At 34.8% G+C, this 17,208-nt stretch overlaps 1 protein-coding gene across 4 annotated transcripts in view; it reads right to left on the reverse strand.

Annotated features, from left to right (window-relative positions):
* Positions 1-17,208, reverse strand: part of PRKG1 (protein kinase cGMP-dependent 1) — a 1,321,998-nt gene that overhangs the window by 10,288 nt on the left and 1,294,502 nt on the right. For all 4 annotated transcript variants that reach the window (XM_054503395.2, XM_054503394.2, XM_063669971.1 and 1 more), the window contains 5 exons: positions 9,660-9,801; positions 8,270-8,433; positions 1,775-1,897; positions 1,630-1,692; positions 339-405 (listed from right to left, as the gene is read on the reverse strand). In XM_054503395.2, the coding sequence (XP_054359370.1) occupies positions 339-405; positions 1,630-1,692; positions 1,775-1,897; positions 8,270-8,433; positions 9,660-9,801 (559 nt within the window). The remainder of the gene's footprint in view (positions 1-338; positions 406-1,629; positions 1,693-1,774; positions 1,898-8,269; positions 8,434-9,659; positions 9,802-17,208) is intronic.

Below are 17,208 nucleotides of genomic sequence, written 5' to 3' on the forward strand. Positions count from 1 at the left end.
GCCTCAAGTGATCCTCTCACCTATATATTTTTTTCTGCATTTCTATATTTTGAACATTTCCCATGCTAAAAATTAACTTATGTTCATAAATGAGGGAAACGTGAATTCAAATGAATAGTTGAAAAAGAGAAGAGTAAAACACATTTACAGTGACTATCCCCAAATTTATCTGCTTTCAAGTTTGGATTTTAGAATATGTCATTATTTTAATGTGACATTTTTCCTAGAGTTTGTTTAACCTAATCATAGGATTAAACTTTAAAAATAACAGATCATTGTTGACTGACATAAACACCATCAAGTATCTCACACAATTATAAGCTGGAAAGTCTACTTACACTTGGTATTATAGGAGGTGTCAAGGTACCTTTTCTTAAGCCTTCCCAGTTAAAGCCCTCAAACCATCTAGAAAAGGAAAAAACGTTGATAAAAACATTTTGTGTCAGCTAAAAGCTTCTCATTGCAGTGTATACAATGTCCATGGCTAATGGGAAGCAGTTAGGCAGACATTTTCATGTGACAAAAATGTTTTCTATTTAATTGCATATGTTTTTCTAATTAGTTTATTTTATGAAATACATATTTTTAAAAGTATAACTGTCAAATTTTAAACACCAATTAACATGCAACACTTATTCCTTGTAATTCAGTCATAATGTCTCTCTGACCTTGTTCCTACACTATAATTATAATTTAATAAATGTCATAATGTATCTGGCCCTGTGTCTTACAGGATATTTTATTTTAAGGAGGTAGAACCAGGGCATGAAAAGTCAGGATAGAAAATTAACTTTCCATTTTTGCCACTGATTCAGTGCACAGTGTCAGCTAATTAACCTTTTCACATCATTGTCGTAGTCTCTACATGTCCCATTTTCTTCTTTTTTTCCCTGTTTTAATGAAGAATAAAGATATTTTGTGTACAGTTTTTCTGTGAAAATCACCAAAAAAGACTAAAGTTTTTGCTTGTTTGTTTTCTTTTGTCTTTGAAGGGTTTCACCCCTAGCAAATGCTTACAACAAATTCTTAGCAGGCTTTTCAGATATTCAGAGATATTTTAGTAAACATGTTTCTTTGATAAGGATGTGAATTTCCTGTCAGTGTTACACAAATAGAGAAAACCCAATTAGTTTAGCTTTAGAACGTTCAATCAACATAGGGAAGGTCTGATATTTAAGATGTTGCTATTGTTTAAAAAACACTGTATTCTGTACTTATGTGTTTCTCCTGTTATAACATCTAATTAGGAAATGCTTGGAAAAATATATTTTGTCTTTAGGAAATCAGGTAAGATACAGTAGGGGACTTTTGTTTATAATTCTGTGGTAGAGAATAGAATCCCCAAATTTAAAATACACATTTCCTTTTTGTGCCAGAGAGGAAAAAAATGCTAGTTGGTATGAGTTGTAAGAAACTGAGTTCAGCTTCTTATGTTACAGGGTTGTCAGATAAATATAAATAAGGTTTCATAATCACAACTAGAAAGTCATTTAAAAGCCTTACTAGTATATATGCTGTCTTTGGATGTTCCTATAGGCTAATTATACTAGTTTTACACCAATAACTTAAAAAGCAACACCCTGGGGAAATGACGTCACTTGTTCAGAACTCTGAAGAAAGAACACTTACTTGTGCTTTTGAATGTCTTTTACTCCATTTTTCAAATTCCCTAATCTTTCTGATGGATTGTCCCTAAAAATAAAATAATGGTTTTATTAAATCTAATTTTTTCACATTATGATGTTTTCAAAAATAATGTGGTTGAAATACTTACCTGCATAGTTTTTTAATTAAATTAGCAGCATTTTTGGCAATCTTCTTTGGAAATTCTATCATGTCAATCCCCCTCAATATGATGTTATAGGTTTTCATAGGATCTGGGCCTGAGAAAGGTGGGCTGCAAGAATGAGAGACATGACAAGAGATATTACTTTTATTTCCTACATGAGAACACTTGAATTGCTATAAACTCCACAGATGACATCAATTCATATTTGGGTAGGCTTAGACTAATAGTGACAATGGAATGAAAATAGATTAATAGCAAAACAGTGTGGAAGCCCTTCCAAGTAAATCACTTAGTGAAACCAGAAATGGGTCAAGTTTATCTGCTGTTCTCCTGATTTCTTTTAAGTGCTGAAGTCTAAGCCCTCATGCTGTCCTTGGTCATTCAAGATGCTTCTTCTACTCTCTGACCTTTTCCACACTTACTGACTCATGCATTATACTTGAGATGAAGTCCAAAATCATTAGGAGGGGCCACAGGAACACCAACGATACTACCCCACCTCATGCCATTACCACCCTCACTCACTGGGATCCAGAAACAATAGCCTTCTCTCTGTTCCACTGAAATGCCGAGCACTTTCCTACCTCATGGTGTTATTTATTTGGCCTGGGAGGTTCTTCCCATACTTATCTGGCCAATGCCTCACTTTATCAAGCTCAGTATAAGTGTTATGTTGTTTCCTAGAAGGGCCTACTCTGGTCAATCTATTACAACCAATTATATAACCTATATCAACCCACGTAACCTAGCAATCTAATTTCATGCTCTAATTTAAAGTTTAATCTAAATTAGAGTCCCTGTTACACTTTTATAGCACCCTTATGCCACTTATTGTACTTTGTAATTATCTTTTCATTTGTGTGATTATCTTATGTCTGTCTTCCCTTCCGGAAGAGTTTGTTTTCTGCTGGTATTCCCAGAGTTGAGTAGAGTTCGCAGCATGTACATACTAAGGAGTCAATAAATATTTATTGCTCTAATGTTTCTATAGAATAGTACTCCTCCTATCCTTTTCTCTCTGCTCAGAGGACCTCATTAGATAACTTAACACTAGGCATCCTCTTTGCTAGCAAGGATGTAATGCCCCAGCCCTCATGAGACAGATCTGTTGATTTTTTTTTTATTTTTAACTTATCCATCCTTGAAGTGTGGTTTGTGGCAGCTTCGGTGAGTACAAAGATGACTAAAGTCAGGTCTTTCCTTCAAATTTCTCACAGTTCAGAGGGGAGATGATGATACACCTTGACGAATGATTAATCATTCTCTTTAATACAGGTTTTGTGTGTCTTTGGGGAAGAAATCTGAATTATTATTTTTTTGCCTCTCATGTTTATTAAGAGCAGTTCAAACTATTTCTTTTTATCTAATGAGTAATTTAAAGTAAGGAGTAGTAGATTTACCTGTGTTAAGGGCTGTGATGGATTCTGCCTTGATTTTCTGTGAAAAATGCTTTCTATTTACTTTAATATGTCATTAGCTAGTAATTGCCTGTCAATTTTAAATCACTTTTAAAATGTATAAATATGCAAATCTATTTAGTATTCTCTTAGAATTTAAAATTTTCTCTTCAGTTGATTCTATGATTGAATATTCTTTTTAATCTCTTAACATGCCTGTTTTCATTTTTTACTTTAAAAAATGAGGAGGAGCCACATCTTGGCAATGATTTCTAATTTATAGTTTTGCTTTTATATTTATTTTGCTTTTATATTTAGTTGCTTATCTTAGAAAACAAAATCAACTATTAAATATAGTATTTGTGGTTTTTATGTGATGCATGTTAGTCTAATATTCATTCAATATGTAAAACAAAATTATTTAGAAGTCGTCCAAAACCTCAAAATATTCAGAATGCTCTACATTTGATGAACATAATTTCATAGATTTCTCTATGTAGATTGTAGACACACAGGATTATATTATGCATATTTTTAAATTTAAAAATATTCGATTTAATTTTACTTTAGCTAAACTGAGGAGTAAAATGGAGAGAAATGCTAAATTTCAAATATGTGTGCTTCTTAACCAATATTAATTCCTAAAATATTTCTCTAAAATTAAAAAAAATTCAAACTGAATTTAGAGATTTCTCTTCTGTAATGACATGTTTTAACTGTAAAATATATGTAAGATTACTAATTATTAATGATGAGAAATAAGTATACCTATAGTTATACCTGCTTTCCCTCCTACCTTAATTTTTGTTGGTTTTAGTGTTATTTTAAGATTGCCAAAGACTACAATATTTACATTCTGTTCAATTACCCAAATTTAAATTATATGATCTAAGTTCTAATTAATTAGACCCAAAGCTCATCATCAATCTTTTTACTAGTTTTTCTATTCCTGAATGCTTTATTTTGATTCATCTTTTTGTGGGCTTGATTGAATAGCAGTGTTTTTGAGAAAGGCCTGGGGTCCACACTTTATATGTTGTGTTTGTATTTGAAGAATAAACTCAGTATAAATTACTTGGGTTATACCTTCTCTGACCCTCAGAACTATGTAGTTCTTGATATACTATCTTCTGGCATTAAAGGTGCCGTAGAGAAGTTTGAGGCCAACTGGAACTCTAAATGTCTTCACTCCCAAAACCACACATGCCATGTTTTTATGGCTTTGATGCCAATAAGATTATTCCTTATTAATGAATTTAATTCATTAATTCACCACATGGGCATATCGTGGTGTTATTATTCTGAATCAGTTTCCCCATGGTCACTGCAGATCAAAAGGATACACTGAGTCAATTCTTTATGCCACGGATTTTCTATTATGTAATTAAAGATGTTTTTTCTCCTGTTTGTAATATTCTATTCATACACATAATTGATGTGTTTTCTATTTCTTTTGACTAATAGATTCTATTTTTGAAATCACATCTATACATTTTTTCTTTTTTCATTATTTTTTCCAAGCCTGTCTACTATCTCCCTTGCTGCATTTTTAATTGTTACTATTTTATTTTCTCTTACTTACAGCATGACTTTCAGTTCTGTAATGGTCCTGAGCTCTGCTAGTTACTTGTCTTCTCATTTATGAACACTTGCAAATATCTTAGAGGTTACTTTTTAGGGAGATCATGCTTTTGATAGCCTCAAAGAAATTATAGATAAGAGTTTATCTGAATACTTCCTCCTATATTTCCTTGATTCATTTTTCTTGTGTGTTCTTTAGCTTTCTTTTACTTTTGCATCTTTCAGTTGACATAAATGGAAAACATCAGCTTAAACTGATTAAAATAAGAAAAACATTGAACTCACAAAAGCACATCCCAGAGGTAGGGCAAATTCTAGACTGGTAGGATCAGTGGTTCCAGCTTTTCATTCTACCATAGTCAGTATTAGTTTCATCATGGCTGTTTCCCCTCATAGTTATAGGAAGTCTACCAGTGGAAGTAGGGACTTATATTCATTCAGTAATTATTTACTGAGTAGCTACTGTAGGAAAAAAGAATTCTCCTCCAATAATGTATTTTAAAATTATTCCTCTAATTTATGTACCCAGTCCAATAAATGCCAATCACTAGAGGAATGCCATGTGACTGAAATAGACGAGCTGAATCAAAACCTAAAACTGGAGATAAATTCATCTTTTCCTAAGTTGGTGGGGCAGATGGATCCTTGAGCAAAATCGGTAAGAAAGGAGTTGGTGTGTATGCATGGAAGGGGGCTGGGGTTGTAAGAGGGGCAGGGACTGGCTTCCCTGGGACCCTTTCTGACTATTACTTATCCTTAGATTGGGCTGCCTACCATGAAGACTAGAACAGGGAAAGTTGGAGGGAAGGAAGCAATGAGAAATTCACCAGCCTTCACTACTGTTTGTTGCCTTATAACCAGATCATTTATTTCCTTTGCCCTCAATTTAAAGCATTCAGGGAGGTCATGTGGCTCAAACAAAAGCCCCACCACATTCTCTGAAATCATTAATCACTGCCTCTCTTCCCTTTTTCACTCCCTGCTTCACTGACCAACATTATAAGCCTTAAAAGGCAGAATTGGTACATTTGTATGAATCTTCCTTCACCTCAGTTCCTTTTTCATTCTGTAGTGCTTAATTAGGACTCTACATAAACAGGCTTTGCTTTTTCAAGGTCCAGCCAGTCCTCTAAATGTTATTATTACTATCGAAGATCGTTAGATATGACATTCAGGACCAAAATACTTTGGAGTCATGCTTGTGGTCCAAGCATCATTCCTAGTCACATGCCACACTTCATAGTGTTTGGCGGGTGTGTTTTGTGGAACTTTAATTGTAACTAAAGATCATCCTACTTGTTTTATTCTTGCTTTCTCCCACCCCCACTCCTGGCCACCATATCTCACCACCACCATCATCTCTTTGGGTAGAAAAGGAAAAGTATAGACTTTTTTAATGTTGTTGTCTTGACCAAAATTCTTTCTGTCTTGCTATTTCTTGAGATGAATATTAAGTTTAGGTATTTTTAATCATAATGTTTCTATATATATTTATGAGAAAATAATTAAGTTTGGTTTTGACAATACAACGCAAACTGTGACTTATAGTGCTTTGTTTTTATTACTGCTCTGCTATTCTATAATTTCTATGTCCCTGAGGTTATTTAGAAAAATGCTTTTTAAATTTTCAAGTATTTAGACTTTTTATTTTAAGTCTTTGTTATTAATTCCAAGTTTTACTATATTCCAGTCAGATATTGTAGCCTGTGAAATTTCTACTTTAAAGGTTTAAGGGTTTTTCTGTTATTAATTATTTCTTACAGTTTAGTATATGCCAGTTTTTAAGATTAAGGTTTTAATCATTTTTACCTTATTACTTAATGAATAAACAATGATTGTAGAGAAATGTTTAAACACATAAGGAGAAATATAAGTGTCATGGTTAATATTTTAGTCTAGTTATTATAGGTGAATATTTTACTTCCTCAAAAATAGTTAATATTTAGTTTTCTTCTATTTATTATATAATTGGTTCTTATAGCAATTCTAAGCACACTAGAAAGATTACCTTTTTATCTCTCTCTCTACCTATTTACCTATCTATCCATCCAGATACATATGTGAAATTTAACCTTCTACTTTGTCCAAATTTTTCATATCTTTACAGTCTACTTAATTGGTCATACTTTTAAAATAATTTACCTCCATCCACAAGATCAAAATTGAACAATCCACACTGAACAAAATTGGATTAGGTCACACATAATTTATTTGAAGTCAATAGAGAAACTTTAAGGGTAATAATGTAAAATGCTCATAAATAAAACTAAAATCAAAACACAACTATTTCTGGCAATGATTGTCGTCGTTGTAGTAGTAGCAGCTGCTAACATTCATGGAATTCTTACCATGTGCGAGACACTCTTCTAAGTGTTTCATGTATGCACTGAATCCTCACAGAGTACCCTGTGCTCAAAATCCTCAGTCTTCCTCTCATGTTCACTGTAGTGACTAAGTCCTCTTAAGTAATTCTTCACATCCTGCCTCACAATTACTCTTTTTTTCCATTGCCCTTGCCCAACTCTAGGCTTTCAGTGTCCTAGAACTAAATTACTGCAACAATCTTCAAACTAGCTTCCTATTCCTCTTCCAATTTGCTTATTACTGCCAACTTGTTTTTCCTTAAATACCACAACACACATCACTCAACCTTTGTCAGAAAATCTCAATGATTTCCTCTGTAGATGGAGTCCAAACACTCAAGTGCAGCAATCATGATCGTCAAAAGATGACTGTTCCTGTTTTTTTTTACATGAACCTTCTCCATGTCTGTGACCATTATTTCCTTTCTCTTTAAGCCACGCCTGTTTGCCTGGAATACCCTTTTCTTGCTCTCTACATCTAAGTCCTATTCTTCCCTCAAGACACAGCTGCCTTATATTCATTCTTCAAAAGCCTCTTTACGAACCCATCCCTATCCTAAAATCTGTAGGCCATAACGCCCCTGTTACTCACTGTTTTAGCACATGTCATGGTAGTGTATTTGTTGTTCTTTTAGTATGGGTCCTTGAGGATCTTAAAGTCTGTTTTATACCTTGTGGTGTCCCTAGTGCCTATTTGAGTTGATGATTATAACATTACAGGAAAGATGTACAAAGCAGTCACCTTTCATTTAGATAGAACAGTTGCTAACAGGTCCTCTTACTTCTATAGAAAATTGACCCTAGATATTTTTATATGATTATCATCTCCCCTGTTTCATTGCTGGCTAAATGACTGGGCTAAAATATCTCACAGAAAGACATTATATCCTTCCACATTCACATACGTAAAAAAGAAGTAGCAATAATGAGACCAAAAGTTGGTGTTCAGGTGGTTGCCCTAGCCTGGACTATTTTATACCTTATGTTATGAATTCCTAGTCATTTGTATAACTAACTAAACTGTGGTACCAGATATGGTGAAATGTACTTTAAGATGGTCTAATCCGAGTGACAAAAGCGGGAGTGTGTAGCTGCTTGCTGGTCTATTTTTATCAGCAGTTCCCTATCAATATCCATACCTGCCAGTCAAGAGTTCATACATTAGGATTCCCAGTGACCAGTAGTCGGCTGAAATGTCATGGCCTTTGTTCAGGATGATCTCTGGGGCTACATACTCTGGAGTCCCACAAAAAGTCCATGTTTTCTTTCCAAATCCTATTTTCTTTGCAAAGCCAAAATCAACCTTACAAAGAGAGAAAAACAACATACTTAAGCTCCTTATGATTAAGTTTTAAAGTAATAAGTTATTTTGAAGTACACTGATGATGATAATAATTTAAAAACATGTATGTTTTTATAGTTCTATCTTCCAAAAAGAATAGTCTATATTGCAAAGACAGTTTCGCCGATGCATCTCAGTTTTAATGGCAAAAGTTGACACCTGAGTATAGCATAAAATTCACATCATTAAAAATAAAGGTAAATCTTTCTTTCTGAATATAGTTTTCCTTTTTTCTTCTTTTATGCTAATGGAGGTTGGAGTATAAACAGAGGATCTCTTCTGTACTTAAAAATTTTTAACGACCAGTTGGGCCTACTTAACATCTTTCCCAGAATATACATGATTTCTGCTGGATTTAATGAAGTCAACAATTCATTTAGTATTAATTATTTGAAAAGCTATTTTATGTTTGCAGAAAGTGAGTAAGATAGTTTTGGGACCAATGACTCTGCCCTTAGTAAGCATAAACAGAAATAAAATTATAATGTATTCTTCATTTTTCTGGAACTCTTTTGAAGGAAGAATGTCGACTGCAGAAAATCTATTTTTTTTCTAAAATGGTTTGGTTGAAACTACAAATAAAAAAACTGCCACTGATTTGATTTCTCTAAAAACCACATGCTGAATAACAATTCTGAAAACTTTAAAAATGGAATCAAGCTGTAACAGATCCAACAAAAGTTGTGCATTTGTAAATAAGAGAACTTCTCTTCTATGGTAAATCTTTACAGTTTTTGACTGTTATTATTATTACTATTACATAACCTGGCTAGCATTGCCTGTAAAGCACAATTTTTTCCATTAGCGTTATTCTTAAATCTAAAGTATTATTAAAATGATTTATGGTTTTCTATAATATAAAAACCCATTGCTTATGAATGGCAAAAAGCTGACTGGAGAAAAGGACTTCTAGGCCTGTAAACAATGCCAGCAAGTGTGTTTTCTCATGCTTATAAAAGCATGTTTTGCCAGAGTATTGTTGATTCAAACTTAGCCAACTTAATTTTTCATAACTGATGCATCATTTGAAAGAACATTCCGTTGAAAAGTGTAATGCTAAAACCTGCTTTTAAGAAAGTTACAACATTGAAAAGGAAAACTCAGATTTCATACTAGCAAATGAACACAGTTTTATAAACAAATATTTTTAATCTGCAGGGCAGAAAGCACGTGTGAAATGCACTGACCAGTTTGGCATAACCTCGGTGATCTAGGATGAGATTTTCTGGCTTGAGGTCCCTGTAAATGATTCCTTTGGAATGCAGATAGGCAAAAGCTTCTACCACACATGCTGTGTAAAATCTGGTTGTAGAATCTTCAAATGAACCTCTGAGATGCAGAAATGGAATGAAAATTGTACGAAAAATTAATTTCTCTAATACGGCTTTATTTTTTTTCTCATTTCACTATATTCATTTGCCAAAATTTAACCCAGAGATCACTGTCCTGATAGCTAAACGTTACATGATTGCCATTACATTGGGTTTTCCGAAGCATTCAAGGATCAAGTTAAGGAATTCTCTGTCTTTATGAATGGAATAGTTAAATCTCACTTCCTGAAAGGGCTGAAAGAATAGTTCAACACAACACATTTCATGTACTTAGTGTCTTCCTCTCAACAGCCCACTACAATCTAAAAAGGCACAGACTTACAGCAGTAGGCAGGAGAGAAAAATAATCCTATTTCAGAGCTTGCCTACCAAGCATTTGTTTTTTAAAGGAGAAGTTTATGGGTTTATTCATATTTATTCTTAAAGGGCTTGTTTTGTAATCTTTCTAACTAATGCAGATATGGTTCACGAGAGTCTGAATAAAAGTTACTGTTTTCAAAGAACCACTCTGGAAATGAGTTGTAATGCTACTGATGCAATCATAATGCAAGCTAAGTACTCTTCTGTTTTTGAAACTTCTGCATCCAAAACAAACAATATCTATTTCCTATACCACTGCATTCTTATTAAGGGGAAAAGATAGACTAAAAGACAATTAGAAAGAAAAAAGTAACTGGAAGGGAATGTTTATTAGTAATCTTGATTATTATGTTTAGCAAGAAGGCTTTCTGTCTCATATATATGATATATGGGCATATATATGTTGATTGATTGATTGAAATAATTTAGAAAAAACCTTGGCATCTAAGGTTAAACCCTTTGTTCTAGGGCAGAACGTCTAAACTTCAACTTTTTTTTTTTTTCATGGTACTTCTTAAAGAGATAAACCATGTTCTTTTTTTTTTTTAGTTTCCCAAGTAGTAAGCACAATTTAATAACTTCATTGCATAATTCAAACATATTAGTGTGAACATCAGCTCCTGAGGTGGTTGAGATGTAACATGAGTGACAAGCACACAAGTGATTTTATTAATAGGCAGTGTGCAACAAATGATAGCTTCAGAGCTTGCTTTCATGAGTCTCTGATGCCTGTTTGCATTTTGGTGACACTTACTTTTTTTTCAAAATTGTGGAGTAAAGTTTAACAAACTGGGCCATGGAATATGGTTACATTTTTACAAAATTCATAAGTGAATCAAGGCTAAAGCAGCCACTTTTCAGGCTATCTTTCAGAAATAGATAGTGTCTTCCAGAAAGAGAATGTCTTCATTTCAACTACTAATATCACTTGAGTTTTTACTGAAATAATCAGCTTTTCCTAAGAAAAATATCATTATTCTGAAACATAATTAATTATAGGCATAATGATATCTATTCCTCTAGATTCTAGAATCTTAACTATAATTACCATGACTCTTGAATCTCCGTTGAATAATATCCGAATGTGACAATTGTGAATTTATGAGCACAAGAGAAAGTTTGAGAACTGCATCTATATGAGGAAATAAATAATATACTTCATGCTACAATTTTCCTCTGACTTGAAGATATCCTTGGTAGAGCTAAAATTCTATAATCGTATGTATTTCCAAAGGGATTACAGTATTGCCTTGAAGGTCCTTTCTTCTTCACCCTTAATTAAGTATGTTTATCTGTCAAGAGAAGCATGTTTCTTTCACTTAAAGAGATTATTTACCTTAAAGAGTAAGCATCTGTGTATATATAATTAATATATAGCTTTAGCTACACTGCTATCTACGAATTCAATCCCTTCTCAATGGAGAGCATTGCAAAGCAAAACAAAACAAAATGAAAGAGTAAAGGGAATGGTCTTATTTTATTTCACACTATATATCTTGTTCTTTTTTTTTTTTTTTTTGAGATGGAGTCTCGCTCTGTCACCCAGGCTGGATGGAGTGCAGTGGCGCAATCTTGGCTCACTGCAACCTCTGCCTCCCGGGTTCAAGTGATTCTCCTGCCTCAGCCTCCCAAGTAGCTGGGACTACAGGCACGCGCCACTATGCTCAGGTAATTTTTTTATGTTTAGTAGAGATGGGGTTTCACCTTGTTGGCCAGGATGGTCTCGACCCCCTGACCTCATGATCCACCCGCCTTGGCCTCCCAAAGTGCTAGGATTACAGGTGTGAGCCACTGTGCCCAGCTGAACTCATTCTTTTTTATGGCTGCATAGTATTCCATGGTGTATATGTGCCACATTTTCTTTATCCAGTCTGTCATTGATGGGCATTTGGGTTGGTTCCAAGTCTTTGCTATTGTGAATAGTGCTGCAATAAACATACATGTGTATGTGTCTTTAAGTAGAAAGATTTATAATCTTTGGGTATATGCCCAGTAATGGGATTGCTGGGTCAAATGACAATTCTGGTTCTAGATCCTTGAGGAATTGTCACACTGTCTTCCACAATGGTTGAATTAATTTACACTCCCACCAACAGTGTAAAAGCATTCCTATTTCTCCACGTCCTCTCCAGCATCTGTTGTTTCCTGACTTTTAATGATCGTCATTCTATCTGGCAAGAGATGGTATCTAATTATGGTTTTGATTTGCATTTCTCTAATGACCAGTGATGATGAGCATTTTTTCATGTGTCTGTTGGCTGCATAAATGTCTTCTTTTGAGAAGTGTTTGTTCATATCCTCTGCCCACTTTTTGATGGGGTTGTTTTTTTCTTGTAAATTTGCTTAAGTTCCTTGTAGATTCTGGATATTAGCCCTTTGTCAGATGGATAGATTGCAAAAATTTTCTCCCATTCTGTAGGTTGCCTGTTTACTCATTTATATCAGGACTGTCTAACTGTGATTTGAGTGGGCCTTTTTGAAAGCTTACAAATGCTTGATTACTGTTAGTAGAAGAGGAGATTATTTCTACAGTTGTGACTCTGGGCAACATATCTCTGCTTCCTTAATAGTCAATTGGTAAGGGAATCAAATGGACAAATGCATTGCTAATGTTGTAATGAGAGTAAATGCTTAGGTGAGAGATCAATTTCTCATGAAATCTCCGCAGAATATTATATTTACATTCTGAATAACCTGGTCATTAGCAGAAAGATGGAAAAATGCTAATACAAACTCAAATTCATGAGAGGAGGCTATATGTTAGAAAATGGACCCTGAAGCAAGAATCCTGGGCTCAACTCCAGACTCCATTTACTGTTTGTTCTTGAGCAATTAACTATATGTCTCTGTGTTTCTGTGTTCTCATGTGCAAAATGGGGCTAATAACAGTAACTATCTCACTGCGTTGTTGCGAAGATCCAAAGAATTAATAATGCATGTGCTGAAAATAAGTGCCTGGTACACAACTTGTGCTCACTAAATGTAATAGTAGCCACTATGATTGAGCACCAGAAAACTATTTTTTAGCTACTATGTCTTAATATAGTAAAATTAACTAACATAGTATAGAATAGGGATGAAGTATTTTCAGGGTGGAGGTTGGGGGTTGAGAACACCAATCCTCTCTGTTATTTAAGTGCTTCTGACTGCCAAGGCTAACTGCCACAAATCAACTCTGAAGAATCCTCTGCTAATCTCTGTTCTTTTCACTTTCCCCATGCTTCTCACATGGGCCAAAATTACCCTTTTATTGCCTGCCAATCAAAGCTCTCCCTTTTTCACCATGAAGCAAACAGACCACAAATTGTACATCTTAGGGTCCTCAGTTCTTGACAACACTATTTGTTTCCAGTTTTCTCTGGTTTTGAGTCATTTTGAAATGGGGAGGGTTTTAGAAATCTAGTTACCATTCCTTCAACACATCTATATTGAGTATCTTTCACATATAAATATATTTGTAACTGATTTTGAAAATTAAATGAAAACCTTGTCTCAAACTTTTATAAATCTATACAATGCATGCACACAAAATGTTTACCAGCACCACACTGTCCCATCACTAAACGTGTGATGTAGATAACTTGCGGATTTTAAAATAGACATCTTGAAAGCAGTCACAAAGCATAACACTGAGGTGACTCACAATGAAAAATTACTATTAGAATTGGAAATGACAATGTAAATTTGATTTAAAACAAATGAAACCCTGTTTCATCAATAGTTTAGAGAGTTACTTAAAGAAATAAATCACTTGCCTTATATAGCTCTTTGAAATAATGAATTATGCCTTGACAGCTGTGTCATTTCAATTAAAACCAGTAAGAGATAAGGCCCTTATGCCCTCTTTGGGGATGGGTGGTTGTTTTAAGCTAGATGGCAGTAGATGACAATTTGAGAGAAACAGAAGGTTATTTATGAATATTGATAGACTCAAATTAAAATTTAATCACAATGTTTAGTCAACTTGTCATAAACTGAGTTCTTGGATATCAGAATGTAACGGGAGCTAAGCATCTCTCATCAAAATATTTCACCTTTTTCATTGACGAGTAACAACAATCAGTGAGTGTATGAACCTGAAGTATGTTGCAATCTGTGCAGATTTATTGCCAATTGTAAATTGAGGGAGGCTAAATTATTACAAAGATAGACTTAGTTTCTTTGAAATACCTTCAATCTGTGACAACTATTAGGGCATCTAAGATAGAATTTAAATAATCACCACCTTCCACAAACTAGCCAGAATCAAGGAGACTGAATATAAAAAGTAACACACCATTCATGAGTTTACAACACACATATGGTAGGACATGACCAGAAAGTGAGATATATGAGATTTGAAAATTATGGTTTCAGAAGTCGTTATTTAAGATATTCAGTAAGGAAAATTAACATACATATGTTAAAAATTCTAATTAAGTAAATAATTGAGATGTTAAATTTTATTCAATTCAAATATACATTAAATACTGATATTAATATACAATACATGTGTTAATGTTATACATTATATTCTATGTTAATATAAATACTAATATATATTTATTTACCATATTCACCACTTACACATTTTTACAAAAATTGCAGAATTTGCCAATTCTTTAAGTGTTAGGGAGGGAAGGTGAATAAAATAATTTGTACCAACCTATTACAAATAATAGGACAGAACCAGTGGGAGACAAAAAGTCATAAATTCGGAAAAAAAAAAAGCATAATAGCTAACAAAGAATAAACCAGGGTAATTATAGGGGCAATTAACATTTCAATGCTGTAGTTCACGTCTCAAAGCTAGGAAAATATGTAACAGTCCTCAAACCCTATCCCTATTTGTACATAGACGGCATCATTTTAATTCTTACTTCTTGACAGCAAATACAGCAAATAAAGAACTGCTCTGTGCTTCTTTTCTTTTTTTTTTTTTTTTTTTTTTTTGAGATGGAGTTTCTCTCTTGTCACCTAGGCTGGAGTGCAGTGATGCAATCTCAGCTCACTACAATCTCTGCCTCCTGGGTTCAAGAGATTCTCCTGCCTCAGCCTCCCGAGTAGCTGTGGTTCCAGGTACCCCCCACCATGTCCAGTTAATTTTTTTTTTGTATTTTTAATAGAGATGGGGTTTCACCATATTGGCCAGGCTGCTCTCAAACTCCTGACCTCAGATGATCCACCTGCCTCAGCCTCCCAAAGTGCTGGGATTACAGGCTTGAGCCACAGTGCACAGTCTCTGTGCTTCTTTTCTATGCTGATGAGAAGAAAGAGAATGAGAAGCAGGGAATGGTCATCTCAGCTATGAGGTGAGAGGAGGAGGATGTCTGGGTTATCATCAGAGTCTTCCTGTGCTAAATCTCTGAGGCTCAGAGTTATTTCCATGTCAGTAATGAATAAGGTCAGGCAAGCCTTTCTTCAGATCAGCCTAAGTAAATCTCTTGTATACTTTCAGAATAGCTTTTGCATTATTGCTTCTGTCCTCTGACACAAGAGGAAAATTGAATACATTGACAGGGTGGATTTTTTGACCACAGATGCTTTCATATACACTGTGACTAATAGCATAATGGCATAATCTTTCCTTTGGTATTTTTTAAATATATTTCTAACAATTAATCTTTAAGATTTTCAGCCCCAATTTAAACAAACAGAAAGCTGGTCAATGGCAATATTAATTGGAGCCTGAATGCCTAAAACTATGTTTTTTTTTTCCCGGCAAGTTTTTTGAGAAGGAAAAAGAAAAATCACTTAGAATAAAAATAAGGCTACAATGCCTACATAGGAAAAAAACTTGGCCAGGGAAAATTATTCTGAGATGATTTTACATATAATGGTTAATTCAGCACTTCTGAGTTTTTAAGAACAAGCAGGTAGCCATTATTTCTCTAGATCATGACTCTTCATGGAGTATTAAGTACATTGGGGGGCTCAGCAATTGTGTACCTCAAATCCAAATGTGATAAAAGGGAAGAACAATGTAAGGACTATTTCTGTAGATCATGATTCTTCATGGAGTATTAAGTACATTGGGGGGCTCAGCAACTGTGTACCTCAAATTGAAGTGTGATAAAAGGGAAGAACAATGTAAGGACCAAAAAGCAACCCAGTGGAAGGAAAGAAATCCATCGATATTTTCCTTCTCTTTACTCCTCCCAAAGTAAGCTGCTTCTTAATAGCAAACCTTTGCTACCAGAGGCATCACGGTACATCTCACTCAGAAGCCTTGGCTGGCATTATGAACAAAATGTGAAATCAAGTTAAATAAAGCAAATTATGAAATAATACTTTTAAAAATAAGTTGAAAATTAATGCCTGTGCATGTTTGATGCCTCATGAGTGGACTTTAAATTGAGTTTTATTATTATTATTGTTTTTATTGTTCTGGTTAAAGACATCATTAAAAGATTTAAAAAGCTATGAGAAGATGTTGGAGAGATCATGGCGGTTAGGAGGCAGGACTAGATTGCAGCTATGGACAGAGCAGTGGGTGGTGGCTCGCATTGTAAATTTTAGCTCCAGATCGACTGCAAGAACAAACCAGCAATTCCAAGGGGACCTACGACCTTCTGAAGGAAGCGGACTGCTCCTGCAGGACTCAGGAGACCCCCCAGAACTGTGAGTGCCCCAACTGCAGAAGTGGGAAAGGGAGACCCTCGTCTCCCGAACACACCCCGCCACTGGAGAAGCTGAAGGTCTGTTTGCGGAGAAGTTTCCAACTTTACTTGGAGCTGAGTCAGTTTGGAGAGCTGAGTGAAATACAGGGGTAGAGGAAGCAGCAGAAAGGCCCTGGGAGCTCCCTGGGTCCCCTAGCAGGCCGTTCCTGTCTGGCACCACAGGGATCCAACAGGAAAGGAGCAGGGGTTAAAACTACAGGGGGAGAAGCAAATCTCTAGCTCAACGTTGTAACAATTTGAACTGGGTGAGAAGTCTCCTGTCCAGAACTTGGGGGAGGATGCAAATCTGGTGTGTAGGCTTCACAAGTGGGGGAAGAACCAAACCCTTTTCTTTCAAAGCTGGGAGTCAGATACCCTGGGCCAGGTTTTCAAGCCCCTATCACTCT

The sequence above is a fragment of the Pongo pygmaeus genome, chromosome 8 (genome assembly GCF_028885625.2).
Source record: "Pongo pygmaeus isolate AG05252 chromosome 8, NHGRI_mPonPyg2-v2.0_pri, whole genome shotgun sequence".
Lineage (NCBI taxonomy): Eukaryota > Metazoa > Chordata > Mammalia > Primates > Hominidae > Pongo > Pongo pygmaeus.